At 38.3% G+C, this 23,843-nt stretch overlaps 1 protein-coding gene across 1 annotated transcript in view; it reads right to left on the reverse strand.

Annotated features, from left to right (window-relative positions):
* Positions 1-3,159: 3,159 nt before the first annotated feature.
* LOC149772791 (sodium- and chloride-dependent neutral and basic amino acid transporter B(0+)-like) overlaps positions 3,160-23,843 on the reverse strand; it is a 41,814-nt gene continuing 21,130 nt past the window's right edge. The window contains exons 6-15 of the mRNA XM_089947277.1: positions 23,355-23,493; positions 22,902-23,036; positions 22,082-22,185; positions 21,834-21,958; positions 20,806-20,918; positions 19,510-19,638; positions 11,815-11,914; positions 5,422-5,528; positions 3,819-3,992; positions 3,160-3,321 (exon numbers count right to left, since the gene is read on the reverse strand). Coding sequence (XP_089803403.1) covers positions 3,166-3,321; positions 3,819-3,992; positions 5,422-5,528; positions 11,815-11,914; positions 19,510-19,638; positions 20,806-20,918; positions 21,834-21,958; positions 22,082-22,185; positions 22,902-23,036; positions 23,355-23,493 — 1,282 coding nt within the window. The 3' untranslated portion in view covers positions 3,160-3,165. The remainder of the gene's footprint in view (positions 3,322-3,818; positions 3,993-5,421; positions 5,529-11,814; positions 11,915-19,509; positions 19,639-20,805; positions 20,919-21,833; positions 21,959-22,081; positions 22,186-22,901; positions 23,037-23,354; positions 23,494-23,843) is intronic.

Consider the following 23,843-nt stretch of genomic DNA (forward strand, 5'->3'; position numbering starts at 1 on the left):
AACATACATCTATTAAATGTGATAATACATCATTACCGTGCGACGTTTTATGTTGTTATTTTTCTTTGCTCACGCGTATAAACTGTGTACTTCGGAAGCAACAGTCACACCACAGCTCTCATTAACATATTTATATTCATGCGCCACATGAAAACATTGGACGTGAACACTTGTGAAGAATTCTTTTTACCTTAAAGGAAAATATTGTGTGAGAAAAATAATCTACGTTGGAGTTTGGATCGAGATAAGGAAATCCCAGTCGCGGGTTTATATTAAAAGTCTCCCCACGAGTTTTGCCCTCGTGGGGAGACAAATAATATAAACCCTTGACTTGGATTTCCTTGTCTCGGTCCAAACCCCAACATAGATTCTATATGTCAACTTACTTTAAGAACATCAGTTGTAAACCGATACTTACAGTCGCATTTTTAGACATTTTATATTCTATTTGTTTGTGTTATTTCTTTTTTATCACATTATATTTGAACATATCATTTCATTACATAACATGACACAGACTCACGCAGCCAATCCGTGGTGGCAAATTGCTTTATATATATATATATATATATATATATATATATATATATATATATATATATATATATATATATATATATATATATATATATATATAACTATTAATTTGTTACCTTGAAATAACTATTTTTAAGACAAGATTAACGTTTTAATAATTAATACTAGTTTTAAATGAAGATATTAACTGCTTTAAGTTGTATGTAGCTTTCCTGCTATATACACATATACCTACATTTCTCACAAATATAACCCCCCCCCCCCCAATCTGGAAAGGCCACCCGTTTTATAAGGCCATTTTCCCGGTGCAGAAGAGGTGTCCGTATAAGAGGGGGACCACTGTATTGATAGAATCACTACCACCTTTCTTACAGAAAGACGCAATAATACCCAAGGACACTTTATGTAAAATGTCCTGAATCTGCAGGATATACTCGCTTTCAAGTCGAGTATAACTGCAAATGAAAAATATCCCTATCTGCCGTAACAGTGGGTCTATGTCATGTGTTTTAATGATTACTGCACAGACCCAGCTTATCTGAGGTCAGATCTGTGACGGTGTAGCTTGCAGTAGGAAACGTGATATAAAAAGTAAATACGGTAGCATTTAATATATCAACAAGATGCAATGACGGTACATACATACAAAAATATTTATTGAGCATTAGACACCAACGATATATTTATTGCACTTTTAAAAGTACGTGACAATTGCTACCTCTGCAACTACAATAGGTTTGTGAAGCACTTCAAAATTACATTTTACGTAATCAAAACCATTATATTCACAAAGTACCTTAGCTGGTTGTACATGTGGAGATCTCACTGGGCTATCGTTTTACAGAGGGCACCTGCAAATGCTTTTTTTTTTTGTTGGTCAAAAGCGGAGTATTGTATTCATTATTTTAAAAGTTTTCTCCTGGATAGTGTTTACTCCTGCACATACTATTCATAAGAAGTAAGCATGACGAACCTTAATGTGTGTGGGAACTGATTGGGATATCTGTGCCTATAATAATATAGATTCTTTTTGATTGACATATATTTGAATAGCATGTTAATATTACAACTTTTAATAATACTGAAGTTGATGAATTTTTTTAATATAAAAGTACAAGGCGTGACAAAAGTTTATACAACAAGAAGTTTCTAGTAAGAACAATTTAAATTTAATTATCATATATTTGAAATACCAATTAATTAAAAAATATTCAATACAAAATTACATAATTCTAATTCAGTCAATGATAAACACGTGTATATTAGTCAAGTGATAAAATATTACGATCATTTTTCTGAAAGCAGGTTAGGACGGAGGAACAAATAGAACCAAATACAATAATGTATTTTGGATCTCTCGTGTACTCTACAGATAAAACACAGCAGCAACAACAACACACTGTTCAGGGCCAATAGATGTTCCTAAGATACAATATCGGCAAAAGTAGCTGATGAAAATATACAGAATGTGATTGAGTTTGCCAGATACCAAGAACGACTAGGAACTGTCTTATGGAAACTGCGACAAGGAAAATAAATTTTAAAATTCGTCATAGGAAAACAAAATAACGAGTTACTTAGATATTTTTCACCTGAAGCAACATAATTTTGTGTTCAAACAATTGAACGGAAACGCTCCCAGGCGAGAGTTTACAGCTGGTTATTTCAGAAGCATTTATGTTGAATTCAAAGTCCTCCCTTTATCAAGAAAAAAAAGAAAAGAAATATCAACAATTATTATACTCGGATATACCTCTTAATATGCGTACAAAAAGTAACATTTATGTCCCCAGTGGACGTTATACCCTTGCTGGAAAACATCTGACGTGCACTTAATTAGAATACCGTCACAGGCAAAAATACTAAATTCATATGTGACCTTTTCAATGACGTGTTATGCAAATGACCAAATTCTAGAGACTGGGATCAAATGACAGATAATTAACAAAGAATAATATTGCTCAACGAACATAATTCAGCTTTTCGGGGAGTTGCATGTATGAAAATGTTATCGTCAGCAGAATATATATATATATATATATATATATATATATATATATATATATATATATATATAAACCAACATTGTTTAATTTGAAATGAAAGTAACACAGATATCGATGGTTGTCATCCTCTTCAAAGCTTCCTGTGGCTTCCAACGATTCGGACTTTTTAAAGTGGAACTCAGTAACATTGCACTAATATCTGATAGCCAGAGATGAACACTATTTCATTCTCTTTTCTCGGTAAGATGATGTATATTTCATGAAAATCGAAAGTGAACCCGTCTTCTTCGGGTTGTAACAAAGACTCTGATAATGTACTAGGACGAGGATTCGACTCATTCACGAGTTGTTTTATTTTTCTGCTTGTATGTTTGCTTCCGTAATTAAAAACCATTCATGTTTCTTGCATAAAATTCAACAAGATTAATTTGGGGTACGTCAACAGTTGAGACTTTGCCTCCATTCATCTGAGCATGCATACAAAACAACCAAAAACACAATACATATGAAAGAAATTATTTACAAAAATTCCTTTGAGTAAAAAGTTGATTTAAAGATGTTTGATGTGCAAGCAGCCGTGAAATAGCTTCATACACACTCACCAAGAAATAACATGGATTATTTAGAATTTATTGGTTTCGTTTTCATCTACAACTTTTATTGGATTATCTACGCCATGATTGATGTCATTTGTTATATAATCCAATGGAATCTCGTGTTTCTTCGATTTGTCATTCGGTCCCCACTCTGACGTCGGTGTTGTGATTATTTTCAGCCTCTGTAAATATGGTATATATTAGTAATATGTCGAATCATTAGATGCATGTGTTAATTAGCACATAAAACTAAATTCTAAAAGGAAAAATTGTGAAATCTATTTATCAACTGAAGATTAAAACAAACGTGTATTGCCATAATGGGGTTGGGTACAAAAGCTGTCGACAACTTGAGAGCCTGGAACCCCATCACACACACAACAGACACACATACAACACACACACACACACACACACACACACACACACACACACACACACACACACACACATATATCCGCATCGTTTTATAATTAAAGGATGCAACATAATCCTTTTCCAAAAAGATGCTTTTAGATTTAGCTGCCTTAATAATTAAAGCAATAATAAAAAGATGACACAATGACTGTAAACATATTAGCTACAATATTTTTTTTCCAAAAATAGGCACAGATGTAAACTATGTCTGTGTATGTTTTTATATGTGTGCGCGGTCCCGGTGATTTGACACTCTTATTACCTGCAGTAGGTTTCCCTTCGCCCGGAACAGGAACTGGAAGAGGAACGTGAGTGGGATAGGACAAATTACAAAGGCAGTGATAGCCCAGCCGATATTCTGGGCGAACTCGGGGAACGGCAATTCCTTAGTAATAGTTGGAGGACTGTATTTAACCATGCGGTATACGAACAGTAGCTGCGAAAAGAAAAAAGAAGAATAAAAAATGCGTGATCTGACTTCTTTGACATGCCACTCCTTGACATTTTCGTGCTATTCCAATTAAAAGACAAAATTATACACATGTTAATTTCGTCCAATATGCTGTTAAAATAATTTGGCTTTTCACTAGATCAAAATAATATTCTCATTACATCGATTTGTTTACAAACTGTCTGATTTATGGTCTATTGATTTTAATTTGATGGACTTCATAGAAGCAAAATAAGCTCATGCATTAGGAATTTGCTCTCCCTGTATTAGATATGTAATTTTTTATTTCCGAGGATCTGCTTTCAACTATATGCACAGGAAGGAATGAGTAAAATCACAAATAATGCTATATTTTACTATCAATTAGAACTGAACGTAGCAGATACTGCTTTTAATTGTGTGCAATTTACATCCTGGACGATTCCTGTCTGTCCAGTACATAATACACTTTCAACAGAACCAGTACACATATTGTCCCTAAAATAAAAGGGTGAGCCTCAATACAATTATTTATATTACATAGTCAATGAAGCAGATTATAGCGTACGAAGGCACTGTGGTTGCAGACCCAGACTATACAGTCAATCAAGGTATTTAAATGATTTGATTAAAAAACCAAATGAAACAAAACAATTATTTACAATATGTACACATTCATTCACACTCCTCAACTCGTTAGATATATTTTCGGCTGTGCGTGGGGGGGGGGGTTGCGTGCGTGCGTATTTGTGAGTGTGTGTGTATGTATGTGTGTGTACATTTAGACCGTATCGACTATACTGAAACAACTGTGTATCTGAAAAAATGTCCAATAAAGATAGATTCCTTTTATAAATTTTCCGTTACACGGCCCATATGGCTCCCTTTGTTACTCAGGATCATCATGTTGGGGTCCGAATTACAGTTTGGTGGGTATTTCGATGCAGAATCTCCCATTATTTTAATCAGAATGCCTCCGCATAATCCAAAACCTACGAAGAACCCGTTCTTTTATCCTTAGAGAATGAGAATGCAACAATGACAGAAAACATTAAATTCGTGGAATTGTGTGGCTTAATTGTTAACTTACTAGATTGGCGTGCAAAACGGTACGAGTTTGAATCCTAGCATCATATCACCTCACGTCGGCTACTGTACAGTGTTCGTGGCAACAAACTCTACTCGTATTGCCTCGACATTTTAAACCTTATGTTGATATACCATAAAGCATCAAACCAAACCTTTAATCGTACACACCTAAATGACATATTTATATAGATCTGACTTAATGCAAGTTTTGGTTATCTTCATATTTCACAAAGAAACTTAAAAATAAGGCACTTCACTTTGAAGAAAGTTGATTTTAGTGTTCTCTATCCCTCTCTCTCTCTCTCTCTCTCTCTCTCTCTCTCTCTCTCTCTCTCTTTATTCTTACCGCTATAAGGACAGGTGAACAGAAGACCCAGCAGAATATCCAATACCAGGAAGGCCTTGGTGGTCTTCCAAGCATGTAGTTCACGTCATCAAAAAATTTCCTGATGCCTGAAAGGTTTCAAGAATCTTGGAATAAACAGATAGTACTTGAAATATATAGAGACGATCCTTACGTGATTGGGCAGGTTTATCATGATTTGAAGATTGCGTTTTGTGCAGTTAAGTTGTACATGAAAATGAAACATTTGCGTGCTACACGAGTAAGCCTTTTTATTTTACTTCTGCTAGCTCCGGAGCAATGCCATGCCTGTTGCACGGCAAAGTGGGTGTGGCAATTATGTATATGTATTATAATTTTGCTGTGATAAGGAACGCAGCATGTAATTACTGGGAAAAGGCAGAATGCAACCAAGGGTCGAAAGATTAAGTTGCGCATGCCTATTACCATGCCTATTACCATCCATTGCATAGCAGGTATTTAATACCTTATTCACCTCTCCTGTGGTGTTCGGGGTGATCTGGGAGGGGTAGTACCTCTGGTGGATGGGCACGTCGTGCTCCTTCGGGAGTAGCTTGTCCATCTTTGGTCCTCACCAGGCGCACAGCCCTCACCTGTGGTTCCAAGTAGCTGTAGCATGCGCAGCGGCCACACCACGGGTTTCGGCTTCGACTGGCCGGTTAAACCAGGTAGAGGGTAGCCGACGGGCCTCAAAAACCTTCGGTGACTTAGGAGCTTGCCTTTAATTGCATGCAAAGCCAGCTTCGGAAGACTGGGCGGAAGAGATCAACTGAGTGATCCAAAGGCCACGAAGGCGAATCTGCAAACGTTTTGTGGAGAGCACAGGGTATGACAAGGCACGGAATACGTCATAGCCATCCAATGCAGCCGAAGTAGTCCCCATCCGTGACGAATCTTCGTACCACTGAGTTCTAACTACCAAGGCCGAGAGAGTGAGGCCGTCTCTGTGCAAAGGCTGTTTCACTTTAATCTCCTTCACGCACAAGTTATGTTGTGCACCTATCATTCATTCTCATCATCACACTCATTGTTCCTTACCTGCACCTACCAAAGTCCTACGGTGATGGGCGACTGGCGACGCAACAGGTGGAGATGACCACAGGGAGTTGTAGTCAGAGACCTGCACGTAGGCGGCCCTTGGACAAGTGGTCGTTTTGCTCTGCACCCAGGGCAGCAGAACAGTTCGGCAGCATCCAGGGGCGACAGAGCAGACCTTTTCAGGACGGCTCTGCTCACCCTGAATAGGGAGAGGCCTAGAAAAGGTGGTTTAAAAAAAGCTTGCCCTAAAATATCTGGCCAGCATGCCGCGGCTGGCAAGATCATCCATATCCGCGGTCGAAATAATCAAAGAAAAACTTATTATTGGAGCATGGAACATCCGTACTCTCATGGACAAAGAGAACGTAGCAAGACCACACAGGAGAACAGCTCTAGTTGCTAAGGAGCTTTCATGCTACAATATTGACATTGCAGTCTTGAGTGAAATCAGGTTCGCAGAGGAGGGTTTTGTTACTGAGCTAGCAAGCGGCTACACATTCTTCTGGAAAGGAAAAGCCCAAAATGAGGACAGGATCTATGGAGTCGGCCTGGCTATTAAATCATGTCTTCTGAAGCAGCTTCCGGAAATGCCTGTTGGTATCAGTGAGAGGCTAATGAAATTGCGAATACATCTCAGCCACAAACGACATGCAAAAATCATCAGTGCCTACGCCCCTACCCTATCGAGTCCAGCAGAAGCCAACGAGCAGTTCTATACCGACCTCAGCTCTGTACTTAGCTCAGTTCCAGATGACGACAAGATCATACTACTGGGGGACTTCAACGCCCGTGTTGGCTGTGATTATGGTCGCTGGAAAGGTGTTCTTGGCAAACACGGTGTCGGCAGAATAACAACAACGGCCTGCTTCTACTCAGCAAATGCGTAGAATTTAACCTCCTAATCACAAACTCAATGTTCAGAATGGCGAACAAACACAAGAACACCTGGATGCACCCAGATTTCGCCAATGGCACTTAATCGACTATGTAATAGTCCGCCAGCGTGATGCCAAGGATGTCCTCATCACCAAGGCCATGCGAGGAGCAGAATGCTGGACAGACCACAGATTTGTCCGAACTACCCTACAGCTGCACATTGTCCCTCATCACCTAAGACGTCGTAAACTTGTGCGCACAGCCTTCAACACTGTCAAACTTCAGCAGCCTTCCACGAAGCTCATTTCCAGAAGAGACTAGATGACAAGCTGTCAACAAACGGACCTATATGTGGAAATGCCTCCGAAAAATGGAACAAGCTCAGGGACACGATGAGAGAAACAGCTATGGCGACCCTGGGCCCAAAGAAGCGAATCCATCAAGACTGGTTCGACGAGAACAACGATGCCATTGAAGATCTGCTTGCCAGAAAGAACAAAGCATTCATGGACTGGCAGAATGACACAAACTCCATCAACAAAAAAGACACTTCAAATTCTATCAAGTTGAGCCTCAGAGGGAAATCCGCAAGATGCATGACCATTGGTGGGAAAAGAAAGCTGATGAAGTGCAAAGCTATGCTGACACTAACAACTCCAAAGAGTTCTATAACGCCATTAGGTCAATCTTCAGCCACGTAAAGTCCAGCTCTGCGCCCTTGCTCGCTGCAGATGGCATTACACTAATAAAGGACAAGAATGGCATTAAGGAAAGATGGAAAGAACACTTTAGTCAGCTCATAAACATGCCCTCATCGGTCAGCCAATCTGTTCTTGACCAAATACCCCAGCAGCCAACGCACGACCAACTGGATATTCCACCAACGATGGAGGAGTTGAGGAGGGTCATTAAACAAATTAACTGTGGCAGGGCACCTGGAAAGGATGGTATCCCAGCGGAGGTGTACAAGGCTCTCAGTGAACAGACTCTGGAGGCATTCCACGATGTGCTAATCAGCATCTGGACGGAAGAAGAGATGCCAAACGACCTCAGGAACGCATCAATCATGACCGCCTATAAAAATAAAGGCACACGTGTGGACTGCAGTAACTACAGAGGCATCTTTCTGCTGCCCATAGCTGGCAAAATACTTGCTCGCATCATCCTCAACAGGCTTATTTCGGCAGTGTTAGAAGATAACCTACTCGAGTCTCAGTGTGGTTTTCGCCCAGACCGCAGCACCGTTGACATGATCTTCGCAGTGAGACAAGTCCAAGAGAAGTGCCTTGAGCAGAACATGAATCTGTATGCTGTCTTCGTGGACCTGACAAAGGTTTTCGATACAGTCAACAGAGACGCACTATGGGTATTACTCGAGAAACTTGGTTGTCCTCAGAAGTTTACCAACCTCATTCGGCTCCTCCACGTTGACATGACTGGAGAGATTCTCTCAGACGGTGAACCCTCTGAGAAATTCCCAATATCTAATGGTGGCAAACAGGACTGTGTACTTGTTCCGATACTCTTCAACCTCTTCTTCGCACAGGTACTGTTCTATGCCATCCGTGACCTTGACATTGGCATCTACATTAGGTATTGCCTGGATGGATCAGTGTTTGATCTCCGTCGCCTAACTGCAAAAACAAAGACGCTAGAAAGACTCATCATTGAAGCACTCTTTACAGATGACTGTGCCCTCATGGCCCATGAAGAGACTCACCTACAGGCAATCATGGACAGATTCTCTGAAGCCTCCAACTTATGTGGACTCACAATCAGCCTAGGAAAGACAGAAGTCCTCTTCCAGCCCGCCCCAACCACTGTCCACTCACAACCCTGTATCACCATTGGCGACACGCAGCTGAAGAATGTGGACAGTTTTAAATACCTTGGCAGCACAATATCTAGTGACAGCTCCCTGGACAAAGAAATCACTGCGAGGATCCAAAAAGCCAGTCAAGCACTCGGACGACTTCGAACCAAGGTTTTGCAGCACAAGGACATACGCCTGTCAACAAAGATGAAAGTGTACAATGCAGTTGTCCTCACGTCTCTCTTGTATGGCTGTGAAAGGTGGACACTCTACCGAAGACATATCAGTCAGTTGGAACAATTCCACCAGCGCTCCCTGAGATCCATTATGCGGATCAAGTGGCAGGACCGAATCACCAACCAGGAAGTCCTTGACGGAGCCAACACAACAAGCATCGAAGCCAAACTAATCCAGGCCCAGCTTCGTTGGATTGGCCATGTCATCCGCATGGATCAAAGCAGAATCCCAAAGCAGTTGTTCTATGGCGAGCTAGCCCAGGGAAACCGAAACCAAGGCCGCCCTCATAAGAGGTACAAAGACAACCTCAAGATGAACATCAAATGGACAGACCTCCAACCCCGCCAGCTCGAGCTCGCTGCCTTAGACAGAAGCCATTGGCGAGCGCTGACCCGAAAAGCCTGTTCCACCTTTGAGGATGACCGCCGCCAGCGTCTTGCTGCAACTCGGGAGAGACGTCACAGAACTGTATCACAAATACCACCAGCCACCGGTGTCCCATGCCTCACCTGCAACCGCCTGTGTGCATTCGAATTTGGACTCAGGAGCCACATGCGCGTCCACCGTTGAATGAGATCGCACAACGTGTCTTCCTCGACTCCAGAGACAACCATTATGTTATGTTATGTCACCTCTCCTTATAGCAACAGTGCGGGAAGAAAACTATTCTGGACTTGTATTTTGTTCATTTCTCGCTTGTTTGGATTTGTGAAGGAGGTGGGTGGTGTTGTTTCGGTGGGTATTTTCCGGGGGGGGGGGGGAGAAGGGGATCGTTGAAAATTGCGCGTTAGGGTTTCAGATCACTTAAGAATAACGATTATGCACGGATTGCTCTGTACAAACATTTGACTGAAGAGTATGGTTCGACTTTCCTCTTTCTGCGGCGAACATTTTCATACTGAGCACCGTGTACGATCATTATAGTATGATCCCTAAACAAAAAGAGTATAAAATCATTAAAGATCGCAATAGTCAGGAGGAAAGGCAGCCCAAAACAGTTGTCTGTAGTGTACAGTTTGGTTGAAGAAAAAAACAAACATATGTTATGTATCTATTAGGAATCTTTAAAACTGGCGGAGATCACTGAGGGCTGCTACTGCTGACCTTGCGTTCTGTAGGAGTTTATTCGGTAATTGTCTGCTTAAGATACTGGCTTTAGTTTTCAATCTAGGCGAGGCGGCTGCATTAATAGGCGACACGAAGTCTGCTAGTCGCAAAGGTTTTGGTGCGAGTCTCTCTCGTGAATCATCATTATGAGGAGTGACACCTTTATTCATGTTTTCCACTTCGTTTTATTCTCCACCAGCTTTTATGAAAAAAAATTGTTTCTCCACCAGTTTTTATAAAAAATGTTTTATCCATCAGCTTTTACGAGGCTGATTGTCTCATAAACTCTTAGGCAAGCTGTTTCCATGACCCGAGAGAGAGAGAGAGAGAGAGACGAAGTTCAATCCTCTTGAAAGAGGTGTCACTTTGACAACGAAGATATGACTACATCTGGGGAATTTTGGCAAGCGGAGGTACGGGGTCGACTGTAAAGACAGAAGTCTCTTTGAGTTTCTGACGAACTAACTGCTTATTGAAATACTCAACATATAAAATTACATTCCAATATCAATCTACATAAGCTTAAATTACGGATATAAGAGATACATATAAAACTACGATATTCTTTCACTTACCGACATCATACATTCTATACTTTTCTGCCTTTTTGAATATAATACAGATAATTAAATATCGAATCGATTCACGATAGCTAAAGTATCTAAATTCAATATTTCAGACTAATACCGTAATTGAAATATATTTTACTGAATTTAATCTAGAATGCTAAAGAGTATTTTATTTCTAAATTAGCTATTACTGAGTATGAAGTTGGTAACGAACGTTGCTTTTTACTATAATCAATAATATAATTACAAGTAAATATAAGTTCTTCAAACAAATAAACTTTCCAATACATTATATTAAAGAATAGTACAGAAATATTAAAATAATCCAATGTTGCAAAGTACTGATGCTAGATTAACATCTTAACACTAAAACTCCTAATAACACTAAAAATCCTTATACTGTATGAAATATTGTACATAGACGACAATATTACCTGTAAAGACAGAGTCTCTATGAGTTTCTGAAGAACGAACTGACATGTTCGTGGATTGACGCATTTTATATCAGTTTCTTAGGACACGTCCAAATATGGACATGCATCTAGTTCTTGTGTACGCCAGAATCCCAAAGTGAGGCTTCATAGTTTCTTACAGATTATCGTCTGGGTCTATGTACGTCATTAGACAGACAATTCTACCACGTCAGCGCCTGGAGCTTATAGCTTAGTTTTCAACTACACACTGATTGATTTTTCTGTAAAAGATTTAAAATGGAAACTAGTCGTGCAAACTTACCATAGACCCAGAAGACAGCTACACATTCGCATGAGGCTACAAATAACACTGCAAAGTCGGATCCGTAGACATCTAGAAGTTCCACGACGTAGTCCCCGCCCTATGGAAAATAAATAAATGCACAATCTGGTGTTGTAATACCCTTACAAATGGACTGTTTCAATGTAGCATCCTTCTAAGGTAAATCTTCTAAATTTGTAATTTCATTCTTAAAATCAATATTTTCATTTTGTTACATTTTTTATTCTCATGTAACATTATTTAGAATTTCTTCCAACTCTGTACCATCATAGATTTATATAATGTTTCCAACTGTTGACTGTATGTGCTATCAATCATTACACTGGTCAACAGTGAAATCATTACTGACTTGAAAAGGCCCTAATCTGTAGTATTTTGGTGTGCCGAACACGAATATAACCGTGAAAAATTTGTATTGGCTCTCGTTTTGAAGATATTCATATACCTCATTTTCTATGTTTCACTGTGTAAATTTCTCCAGTAGGACTGCAGCAACATCCGGAATAATGATGTAACATTGCATAATACCATCATGCTCACATCATCCACAGTTGATTGCATCATTTTCTGATGCAATGCAATACTAATGCCATGCGGCTGCTGAAGTAAGTTGACGTCAGCAGTGTACTATACATGTGTAGGCCTATTATACTAATGCCAGGCGGCTGCTGAAGCTGACGTAAGCAGTGTACTATATAAAGCCCAATCAGATAGGTTCAGCATTTAAAACATTTTAGACGTTGTGCGAGACAATTCAAGCTACTGTTACATAAAACTTATTATTTTATCCATTTACGTACAATAAAGAACAGTAATGCCTCGAAAGTGTGTTAATACCGCGGACAATTTTTGCTATATTTGTGGGGAAGTGACATTTGCCAACCAGAAGAAAAGTATCAATTCTCAAGTGAAGAAGGCATATCATCTTTACTTCGGATGCAAGGTTGGTGACCAAGACAAGCCTTGGGCTCCGCATATATGCTGTGCTACATGTACAACACAGCTTTCACGTGGTTGAATTGCAAAAGGTCATCAATGCCGTTTGCAGTCCCAATGGTGTGGAGAGAGCCAAGCAACCACCTAAATGACTGTTACTTCTGCTTGGTTCCTCCTCTTTCCGGCGGAATAACGAAGCGAAAGAAGTCGAGAATAGTCTACCCAAACATTCCGTCTGCATTGAGACCAGTTCCACATGGTGAGGGACTTCCTATTCCAGAACCTCCAGCAGAATATTCTCTTGATTCATCTGACGAAGACAAAGGTGAGTCGACCTGTTCTTCTCCTGGTCCATCAGCATGCAGTGATCCAGATTTTCACTGTGGTGCATCATCAACCCCACACAGAATAACACAGGAAGAACTAAATGACCTGTTTCGTGATTCGGACTTATCAAAGAACAAGGCAGAATTGCTAGGATCAAGACTCCAACAATGGAATCTTCTAGAAGAAGATGTCACAATTACTGCATATCGAAAGCGCCACCAGCAATTGGAGCCTTTCTTCAGAAAGGAAAGTAATCTGATATTCTGTTCCGATATTGAGGGCCTCATGAATGCTTTAAAAATCACTCATGACCCACAAGAATGGAGACTATTTGTGGACTCTTCGAAACTGAGTCTCAAGGCTGTGCTTTTGCACAATGGAAACATTCTTCCATCTATTCCAGTAGCGTATGCTGTCCACATGAAAGAGACATACGATAACTTAAGGCAGCTACTGAATTCCATTGAGTATAACAAGTACAGCTGGCACCTCTGTGGTGATTTGAAGGTAGTTGCCCTTTTAATGGGACTGCAGCAAGGATATACAAAATATATGTGTTTCTTATGCGAGTGGGATAGCCGAGCAAGGGAAATGCACTACATGAGGAAGGAATGGACTCACAGGCAGAATGTAGCCATTGGAGAGAAGAATATCCAACACCCAGCTCTGGTTGAGGCTCAGAAAATCTTGCTACCACCCCTTCACATCAAACTAGGTTTGATGAAGAACTTCGTGAAAGCCATTGACCGGACTTTGCCAGCATTCCGATACCTGCATGAAAAATTCCCTCGACTCAGCGAAGCAAAGATTAAAGAGGGAGTTTTTGTGGGTCCTCAGATTCGAGAGCTTTTCAAAGATGACCGGTTCAACAACTTGCTGGAAGGTGACGCGAAACAAGCATGGAATGCTTTTCGCCTAGTTTCTACAAACTTCCTCGGAAACGTTAGGGCAGAAAACTATAAGGAACTAGTAGAAGACATGTTGATGAAGTATAAGAAACTTGGCTGCAATATGTCTCTAAAGATTCACTTCCTTCATTCCCATTTGGATTTCTTTCCTAGCAACTGTGGTATTGTTAGTGATGAACACGGCGAACGTTTTCATCAAGATATCGCAACAATGGAACAAAGATACCAGGGAAAATGGTCCACTACAATGCTGGCTGACTACTGCTGGACACTCCTCAGAGATGCTCCCGAACAGCTGTACAAGAGACAGGCGAAGAAATCTAAGATGTAGTCAATGACTTGATTTTTTATAGGTAGGCTATTACAGTTGACCTTTTACTATTGGAATGCATTTCGTTATGTAAACATTAATTTCTTGCAGATTACAAAAAAAACTAGAGCCAATTTTGCAATTTGACTGTCATATTCGTGTTCAGCACATAAAAATTGATAAGAATTGACTAATTTTATTTCAGTAACATGACTTTTGTAAAAATTTGTTGTCCAGTGTTACCTTTGAGTATTGGCATTCCTATTTCCTCATAAAGTTATTTTAATTTGTGCTTTTAAATGATTTCTTCTCTTTACAAGCTACACACTGTCATTATTCACTTTCTCTAGTTCTATCTGTAGTACTATTTTAAACTTTGCATTGATATTTTCTTTCTTAATTTCGAAAGTAGCTTTTGTTACTTTATATTGATCTCCATCTATTGGTAAGTCACATTTAACGAACTCAATTTATTCATGAAACTATATGTACGGATGATTTTTTTAGCTGTTTCAAAGTATTTATTAAATAAAATATCAGTAGAAATTTCATCAAATATTCCACCTGTTGCAGAAAATAAACATTCGTCGTCAGCAGGATTATGAAAATTTTCTTCAATCTTACCACCGCTATCTTCTGTAATTATATTATTCAGATGGGCGAAAAACGACATGAACAAGAATTGGCTTTTGCTGAATATACCAATTCTAAACCAGTTGTCACTTGATTGTATAGATCATTTGTTTAATATTTTAAGTTTTGGCGTTGTTGCTTTACATCAAACAAATCAAATGAGGAAATAGGAACTTTATCGGACTCTATTGCAAATACAGATTATACTGGGTTTGTGAAGCTTGTCCATTTTCTGCAGATTTCAACTAATGGAAAACTAATCATTTGCAACACCCAGTCTGAATTTATATTTTGTGTCAATGCCTTTGAACTCAAGTTCTTGCTATATGAAATAATTAGAATCACATATTCCCTGTTACATTTTTGTTAATTTATACAATAGTTCTAATTAGTTTGTCTCTACGTTTCAAATAAATCTTATTAATCCCAAACATTACAATACTGGTATCAGTTTAAGTCAGTTACTACCTTTCTCTATGTCGTATACAGCCAAACATGGAAAAGAACTTAGTAAAAGTTCATTAGAATATTAGCATTTCGAAACAGATAAATTAAAGAAGCGAATCAAGGCTTAAAGCGAAGCAAGGAAAGAGAAATACTACGTTCGCAAATTGACAGGTAAAAACAAATAGATACAGTAAAATGTATTAATTGATAGGTGGTGTAATTGAATTAGGTAAACGTTGATAGACTGACGCATTCCAATAGCTGCTTTTGTTTTTAATACGTATATCGGGTGAGTCACCTAAGAAAATAATCTCTTAAATTCTTGAAGCAGCAGGCAAATCAATTTCCAGAAATGCTGTGAGCGGAAGCGCAAGCCAAAGAAGAAAACATAATTTGTCACTAATAATGGTAAATGAAACCAATAAATTAGAACTGTATACTATTGAAAAATGCAATACAAAATACAACTCACGGAGTTAGTTGAATTATCATTTTGAGGGCATAAAAGTAATTATTCTGACTTTTTCATACAGCAGTTGATTATCTGATAGCACAAGGAATATTACCAGACAGAACAATTAAGTAAATAATTAGTTCTATTAACCTTAAGGAAGACAGATACATTTCGATGCTAATTCACCAATGTTTCCAATACTGATTTTAGTTATGCCTCCAACAAATAACGGCAGTAATTTCAGGTTGATAAAAACATCATCGCATATGATAATAATTTGATAAAAGAGAGATGAAGTATACATGAGGTGTTATAAATTAACTACTACAACATGCATGAAAGGATATAGACTAAATGATAATATATTAAATTTTATTTTATGTACAACTTGATGATCTTGAGTTATTTTAAGTACACATTGCCAGTGTTGCAATGGGGTTTTGTCTGATAATGACCATTACGGGAGGAATTGTTGGTGTAGTAAGATGACGTAATGTCAAATTATAAGGCTTACACAGTGGCTAACACTTGGACAGGGGTGCTGTACATGTACTTTGAAATTGATAGGAAGACAGGGAATTATGCAACAGCATGTTACTAGCCTCTTACTTGCTGTCTTCATGTGGCTTGTTGGAGGATCACCGGGGGGGGGGGGGCGGCATGAGCAGAACTATTCCTATTAGTTGGCACTGGCAGCAGACTCAAAGGGCCAACCAAATTAGATGATCTTACATAACATTGCATGATCATATAGAGTATCATGCTATCAGTCACTTCTCTGGTTTTTCAAAGGTACAGTCAATGAATGTAGAGTTTCACCTCTCTGGCTTTTCAAAGGTACAGACAATACATTTAGAGTCTCCGCATCAAACATGTCTAATGGATTTGTGTTGGGATCCGATTTCCATATCGTGCTAACAGACTTTCTACTCATCTTGATGATCTTCCTGACCGTAACAGTCAAGTCGACCCTCTTGCTCTCCATCAACGGTCACTTATAAGACAAGAATTTTCTGTTATAGGGAATCATTTTATCCCGGGATTAACGAAATCTCGTAAATTCCTTTGTTCAGGGAATGTAGTAGCAAGAGTGTTTATGGTATTCAAACAGTTCTCCCAACAGAAAGTTTCGCCCATGCGCAACCGGAAGTGCCTTCAACACATCCAAATATTTTGACAGTCGAGAACGGTGGTGGCCTTGCAAAATACTCTGGATACGTTATCTGAAAGTGTTTCGCTCCTTGATTGACTCTAGGAATTGTGGCATGAGGAAAGCACGGACCAATCCGACACGCTATTCCTTAGGGCATGCATAATCATTGCTGCCAGTGGTCCCTGTCATGGACAACAATGCAGGTCTAGGGGAAGACAACTTCCATCACTTCAGTGACAGCAGCAATATCCGAGGCAGAGTCCTTGCCATTCATGGAGACAGTACATCAGAATCTTCTCCAACAAATTCAAGAAGGTGCACAGATTCCTAGAGCTCTCACCTTATGCAGAGGAAACTGCAGTAAGTACAGGTCCCGGAACTACCCACATTACCGACTGGGCGTAATAAAATTGTGCATGTTGGTAAAACGTGCTCTTTCTCTATGTTACATGGAAGCTTACGGGCGCAGTTATAGACACTGTGTGGATTTTTCAACTACTTTAAAAATCCACAGTACCAGTTTGATAATTTTCGTTTCATATCTTTTTGAAAAAAACTATGCGGTATCTACCATATCTACCTATGTCTCGGCTATTGGCTATTTACAGACAATGAACAATATCCCTGACCCAATCAATTCCTTTCTTATTCAAAAGCTTCTGCAAACACTTCATAAATATTTGCCCCAGACTACCATTGATAAAGGTATTCTACAAAAACTCTTTCTAGTCCTGCCTAGATTCATTCACAACACCATCCGTGTGGCTCTTTTTAAGTCCATGTTTGTCCTTACACTTAATGCAATCTAGCGGTATGAGGAAATGACCGACAACCTGGTTGCGGCAACCCAACTTCAGTTCTCTTGGCTTCAGATCAGAGACGTTGGTTTAGTTGTCGAGTTTACACATTACAAACACTCCAAGGGTACTCCTTTTACCTAAGTGTCACCCTGTCCATGCGCTGCCTCAGTATTTACAACTACCGGGAGTGCGTTTGGAACCACTCGTCCTTACCTCTTGGGGTTTGCCATTGCAACACTGGCAATGTGTATCTACAATACCTCAAGATCATCAAGTTGTACTTAAACTATAATTTTATAAATTATCATTTTGTGTACAACAAAAAACATACTGAGTTGTACAAGAAACGATTTAATACATGCATTGTAAGAAATACATGAGTATAGGCATTCGTCTCTCACTCACTCTCTCCCTTTTTCTCAAACATGTCACTATTCATTATTACCAATATTCTACAACATTAAACGCATAACTTAAAAAAAAAAAAACATCAATGCTTAATTTAAATATTTAAAAATATTTGGCTCTCTCTGTGGGGGCTACTCATTGGCTAGAATCTGAATGTAAATTACTGATTCCCAATCAATGCTAGGCTGATCCCAGCATTACAGTGTATTTCGGGCTGATCCCAGCTCAAGTATACTATGTGCTAGGCCGATCCTAGCATGCTAATGTATTCTGGGCTGGGATCAGCCTAGCACAGTCTACGGAAGCTGGGATCAGCCCAGATTACACGTTAACCCTGAGACCAGCCTAGCACCAATTTTCCTTGAGCTGGGATCATCCCAGAATACACAACAATGCTGGGATCAGCCTAGCATAGATTTACTTGAAGATGGGATCAGACAAGAATATACTCGAATGTTGGGATCAGCCTAGCACTGATTTTACTGGAATTTGGATCAGTCTAGCACCAATTCTATTTGAACTGTGATCAGCCCAGAACACGCTTTAATGCTGGGATCAGCCTAGCACATGACTGGAAATCAGTCTTTATAAAAGAAAGTCTTTATAAAAACAAATTTAGAATGCTATCTTAGTTGCGCTCACATTTACATCACATAAATAAGATATTTAAAAAAAAATATATTTTGAATAAATCTTTGAATAAATAAATTTTGAATAACCTTCCGATCCTTAAATATTACTGGTTTAATGTGTGCTGCATTAATAGAAATAGAATTCCAGAATTTCTACCTTTACAAAATCTTCTCATGTCAATGTTTGTTCAAGCATATCCTTAGTTTAATCGACACAGTAACACATACGAGCGATAAGGATTTTGCAGCTTTTAGAACGTAAATATAATTGTTGGAATTGTAAAATAAGACACTGAGAACTGTTTAATACTACACTGTGGTACAAGGAGGTATTGACGAATAATATAACAGAATGAAATGATTCAGATGAGAGATGTTAATGATATAGCAAACAACGTTAAAATAGTAACAGACTCACTTAAATTAAAATAGATAATAAAATTAGTCGTGTTTTACGTGGAGAAATCGAACCATTTTAATCAGAAATAAAGGAAAAATAGAGACATTCCAAAATTAATTTAATGCACAAATAAGTATAACATGTATTGGAATTACTATTGCGCTTCATGAGATTAAATAAAAGGTAGTAGTAGTAGTAGTAGTAGTAGTAGTAGTACCAAAGCTAATGTTAGAAACTTGGAATTCATTATAGGCGTTTTAACTTACGGGTGTAATACATGTCAGAGCAATCAAGTAACAAGCCACACCAAATCCGATACACAAGTAGCTCTTGTATTTCCTCAGTCTTGGATACTCGTCATGAATGCACGTGAGTGTTGTCTCTAAAAGAGCGAACTGAAACAAAAATTACTCGTTAGTCTGTTTTAATAAGAGCAAAACGAAAATTGACACTAAAATCGAGAACCACTATATGGCCACAAAATTGAAAAGTCACTGGAATGTTGATGAAATCTCACCAATGTGAATCAAAGGAAACCATACATGGTTATCTCTGTCAGTGAGATTGAGAAATAAATATCACCAGCACCAAAGTCTTGTCTCCGAGGGGAAAACTGAAGAACACTAAAATAATCAGCTTCTGGAGCCATAGGTGTAGTGATCGTATCGGGTAAATTCAACAAATTATAAACCATTATGCAAGTTAGGTCCTGTACAAGGTACAAATATGCTTGGTGCATAAAATAAGTGACAAAAACAAGGTGAGATAAATAATAATACTAGCGTTAATCATGATGTTGTTAAATACGCATATGCATCAAAATGCATACAAATGTGCGAAATGGTAAAATCTGACAAACCTAGTCTGACCTTGTAACATTCTATACTGCTAATGTCAGAAATCGTGATCAATGGAAAATAGTCCTTACAGTGTCAGAAGACCTCACAAACTTGTTTTCAAACTTCTGTTTGTTCTCTATCAATTTGATAATAGCTATATGACGAGTTACAGTGATTTACCTTCCACGCACATCATTCATGTAGGTGTGGTGCTATTTGACACCCCAGACACGATACCCCGGGGCTTGAGCACCTGGTTCTGTCACACTTTAAGGCGGTATCAAAGTCTTACATTCGAGTATTTTGGCCAAAACATGTACCAAAGATAACTGCTAATAACGTGGATAATTATTTTGGGATTATTTTAATTACAGACACAAGATGCCATACGCGAAGGTGCCATTCGAATTACAGGGTTTGGAATAATGTGACATAATATTCATTATATAGAAGAGTCTCTGGTGCGTGGGAAGAATGATGCAAGCTCATCGGCACTGGTTTATAACATCTAACAAGGTCGAAAGCAAGGCTAAAATGATAGCGAATCGGAACCGCGATCAAATGCATCGTTGTCAAAAAAGTGCTAGTTTGTCTTTGCAAAATAATTTGTTAAAAAAAACGTCCACAGGAAATAGAACATAGCAATAAACGCATGAAACTTGCTTCTTTTGTTAGCTACTAATATAGACAAATATAGAAACGAAATTAAGATTTTTCACTTACCTGGCTGTCGAGTCCGAGAGTGAAAAGCATGAAGAAAAAAATAATAGACCAGAATTGCGGAGGTGGCAAGTTCGACAGGGCTTCGGGGTAAGCAACAAAAGCCAAACCATATCCTGCAATAATAATAATAAAAACAATAATAATAAAGATAATTTTCATTTCATTGAACGGTTGAAAGTTTCACTTTTCGAACTTAATTTTCCATACAGTATATATCTTATTTTGTTATTTTCGTTTTATCACTTTTTTTTGAAAACATGTGGAAAGTATACCCTATAGATTTGTTTTGGCGAATTTCCTCCAGAATATACAAATGAAATATCATAATTTCTGCTCTTTTTCAATCCTCACCATACGAATTCATGAAGTTAAATATGAAACAAAAGTGCTGCAAATTATAGGAAATTCATGAAGAACATTACAAACTTGGAAGAAGGGCGAGCACTGAGCATATCTTTCTAACGTGAAACATCCACAGATGAAGTTTTACCAATGTTAAAACTTAACAGTAGAAGCACTGTTTTGATTTCAACTGTCCATGCATCTGTCAAACACGGATTCTATTTACCACATAAGAAAGAATGCTTATTGTTGGGACTTCAACTTTTTTAAAATCAAACTACAGTAAAGTGGCATGAAATGACTATGAAAGAACTTCTGCAGTCTCGCAAATTACGCCTTGGCATTGTATGATGGCTGATATCATTTGTGCCTCAATTATGTCATATATCTGTCTAATAAGACACAAACGATTATATTGATATATCAAAGTAAGTACTCTGTTCAAATGAAAAACCATGCGAAAATAAAAGTAGTAATTCAATAGAAGATTTGATTAACGAAAAGAACAACTACTTGAAACTAATACGCACCCTACTTATTTTCTTTTATATAAAAAAAAATCTGCAGATATGAATATAACTTATTTTTTTATTTCCTAATAGTTCCTATGTCTACCAGTTTCACGGTATAAGAAATGAATTGCAAAATTAGAATGTGATTGCGTTTTACACTTCACGCTGACTTACCTCCTTTTGCTACATCCTGTACGTCCACACCTAGGACCTTGGCCATTCCACCAAACGTTGTGAATATAACAAAACCAGCGATTATGCTAGTCAACAAGTCACATGATGCAATTAGGACAGCGTCTCTAAGGAAAACAAATGATACGTATTAGTATTCTCTCATCCGGCTTTGAGAACATTAATTCAGAATCATGTACACGTAATGAACAGAGATGTCAATGTTTGTTAAGCTACATATGATTTCTTACCGATATGCATTATTCCTAAACTTGGTAAAGCTCCCAAACATAATTATACCACCAAAGGATACACCTAGGGAGAAAAACATCTGACCCGCGGCGGCTACCCACACCTGTAAACATAAACAATTGATGGTCTCAAAAGGTTTTAAATGGTCGATCTAATTGTTAGTTTTGAACTGGTTTTTGCTGCCAATCGGTGAATATATTAAAAATCAAAATGAATATTTCCAAATCGAATGACCGTAAATGATTCACACGCTGATCTCCAATGTAAAACATTTTTTTCAATAATCATTTAGCCAACATAGTGGTCCAGAAAACTATTTAGACCACTGTCAGTAAACACTGGGCGTATTTATATAGCATCAGGCAACGCTTCCAAGCATCTGACCACCTAAAAACCAACACTAGTATTAAATCTAGACATGAAACTGTTAAAATTATTTTAACGATTATTGTGATTTTCTACCTAGTCTATTACAATACAACAGTCATTCAGTTCTCTGTATTAATCATTTGAAATAAAACTATAAATAGCTAAATCCAAATTATTATCGAGTCTGCCCCATAGGAAATACATGTAAACCAAAGGTCCGGTCTCCAGAATATGCATTCAGTCTTTTGGGAATACTGAAGCAACAATGTCTTTCTTCTGGTCGTTTTAATTGGATGCAACAATCCATACTAATATACTCTTTGGATGCTAAACTAGTCTTGATATGCATACAATGATACTGTATTGAAATAAAACACATTTACAAAACTTTACATCATCTGAACATTATTTATAAAGAATCCGGCAAGGACAACTGTGCTTAGGACCCACCTTGAGGTCCAGTAACTTTTCCCACTTCGGTACTGCAAAATATATCACTCCATCTATGGCTCCATCAAGAGTGGCACCACGGACGAGCAGGATGAGTAAAATGATGTATGGAAAAGTGGCAGAAAAATACACGACCTGCGATAAGATAGATTCAAATGAATAAAAATACACAACATTAAAAGCTGGAGTAAAATTGAAGACAAGTGAAAATTAGTCTATAAAGTATATTCACCTTCTAGAACAAAAGGGATGGAAATAATGTTATCTATCTTAAAAGAGGACAACCAGAGTGGAAACAAACGATAAACTCTCTTGCACTCTTCTTGGACCAGTTGTGCAAACCTCTGAGAGCTGTTGTTATTTTCGATAGAATCTAGAGAAAACAAAAACTGGATGGAAAACACAGCAACAAAAACTCCTAATTTATTTGACGAGAATAAGCCATAATCCTACCTTTCCCGATGACTTGATTCCCTTGATGATACAGACAATTACAACTATCCAGGAGAGCAAGAGGCACAGAGCAAGTTTCCATAATGGATCCCCCATATCTTTGGGGTACATGTTTGGGGCCTTTTGGATGACCTCTTTACTGAAAAGATATCATGGAAATGTAGAACTTTTTCAAAGCAAATACCCCATAATTTTGATAATACTTTTCAATGTGTGTTTATGTGTCGACAAAATAAAAACACCAATATTTTACTTTATTTTAATGTCTTCCTTAATTTATAAAGTTTTCGTCACGTGACCGATAGGTATATAATACTCTTTATGTGTATTGATAAGGCACTGGTGTGCAAGCAAGGTGTAAATCGGACCAGGAATCACGTGCAAAGCATACGTGGTCTATCACATAGTAATTGGTCGTATGTTGTAGCTTAGAGGCATTAATGATTCTTTTTTACATTTTGAATTCAATGAAATGCTTCCGAGTGCTCT

Source organism: Sinohyriopsis cumingii, unplaced genomic scaffold (assembly GCF_028554795.1).
Source record: "Sinohyriopsis cumingii isolate HCF-2022 unplaced genomic scaffold, ASM2855479v2 utg001176l, whole genome shotgun sequence".
NCBI lineage: Eukaryota > Metazoa > Mollusca > Bivalvia > Unionida > Unionidae > Sinohyriopsis > Sinohyriopsis cumingii.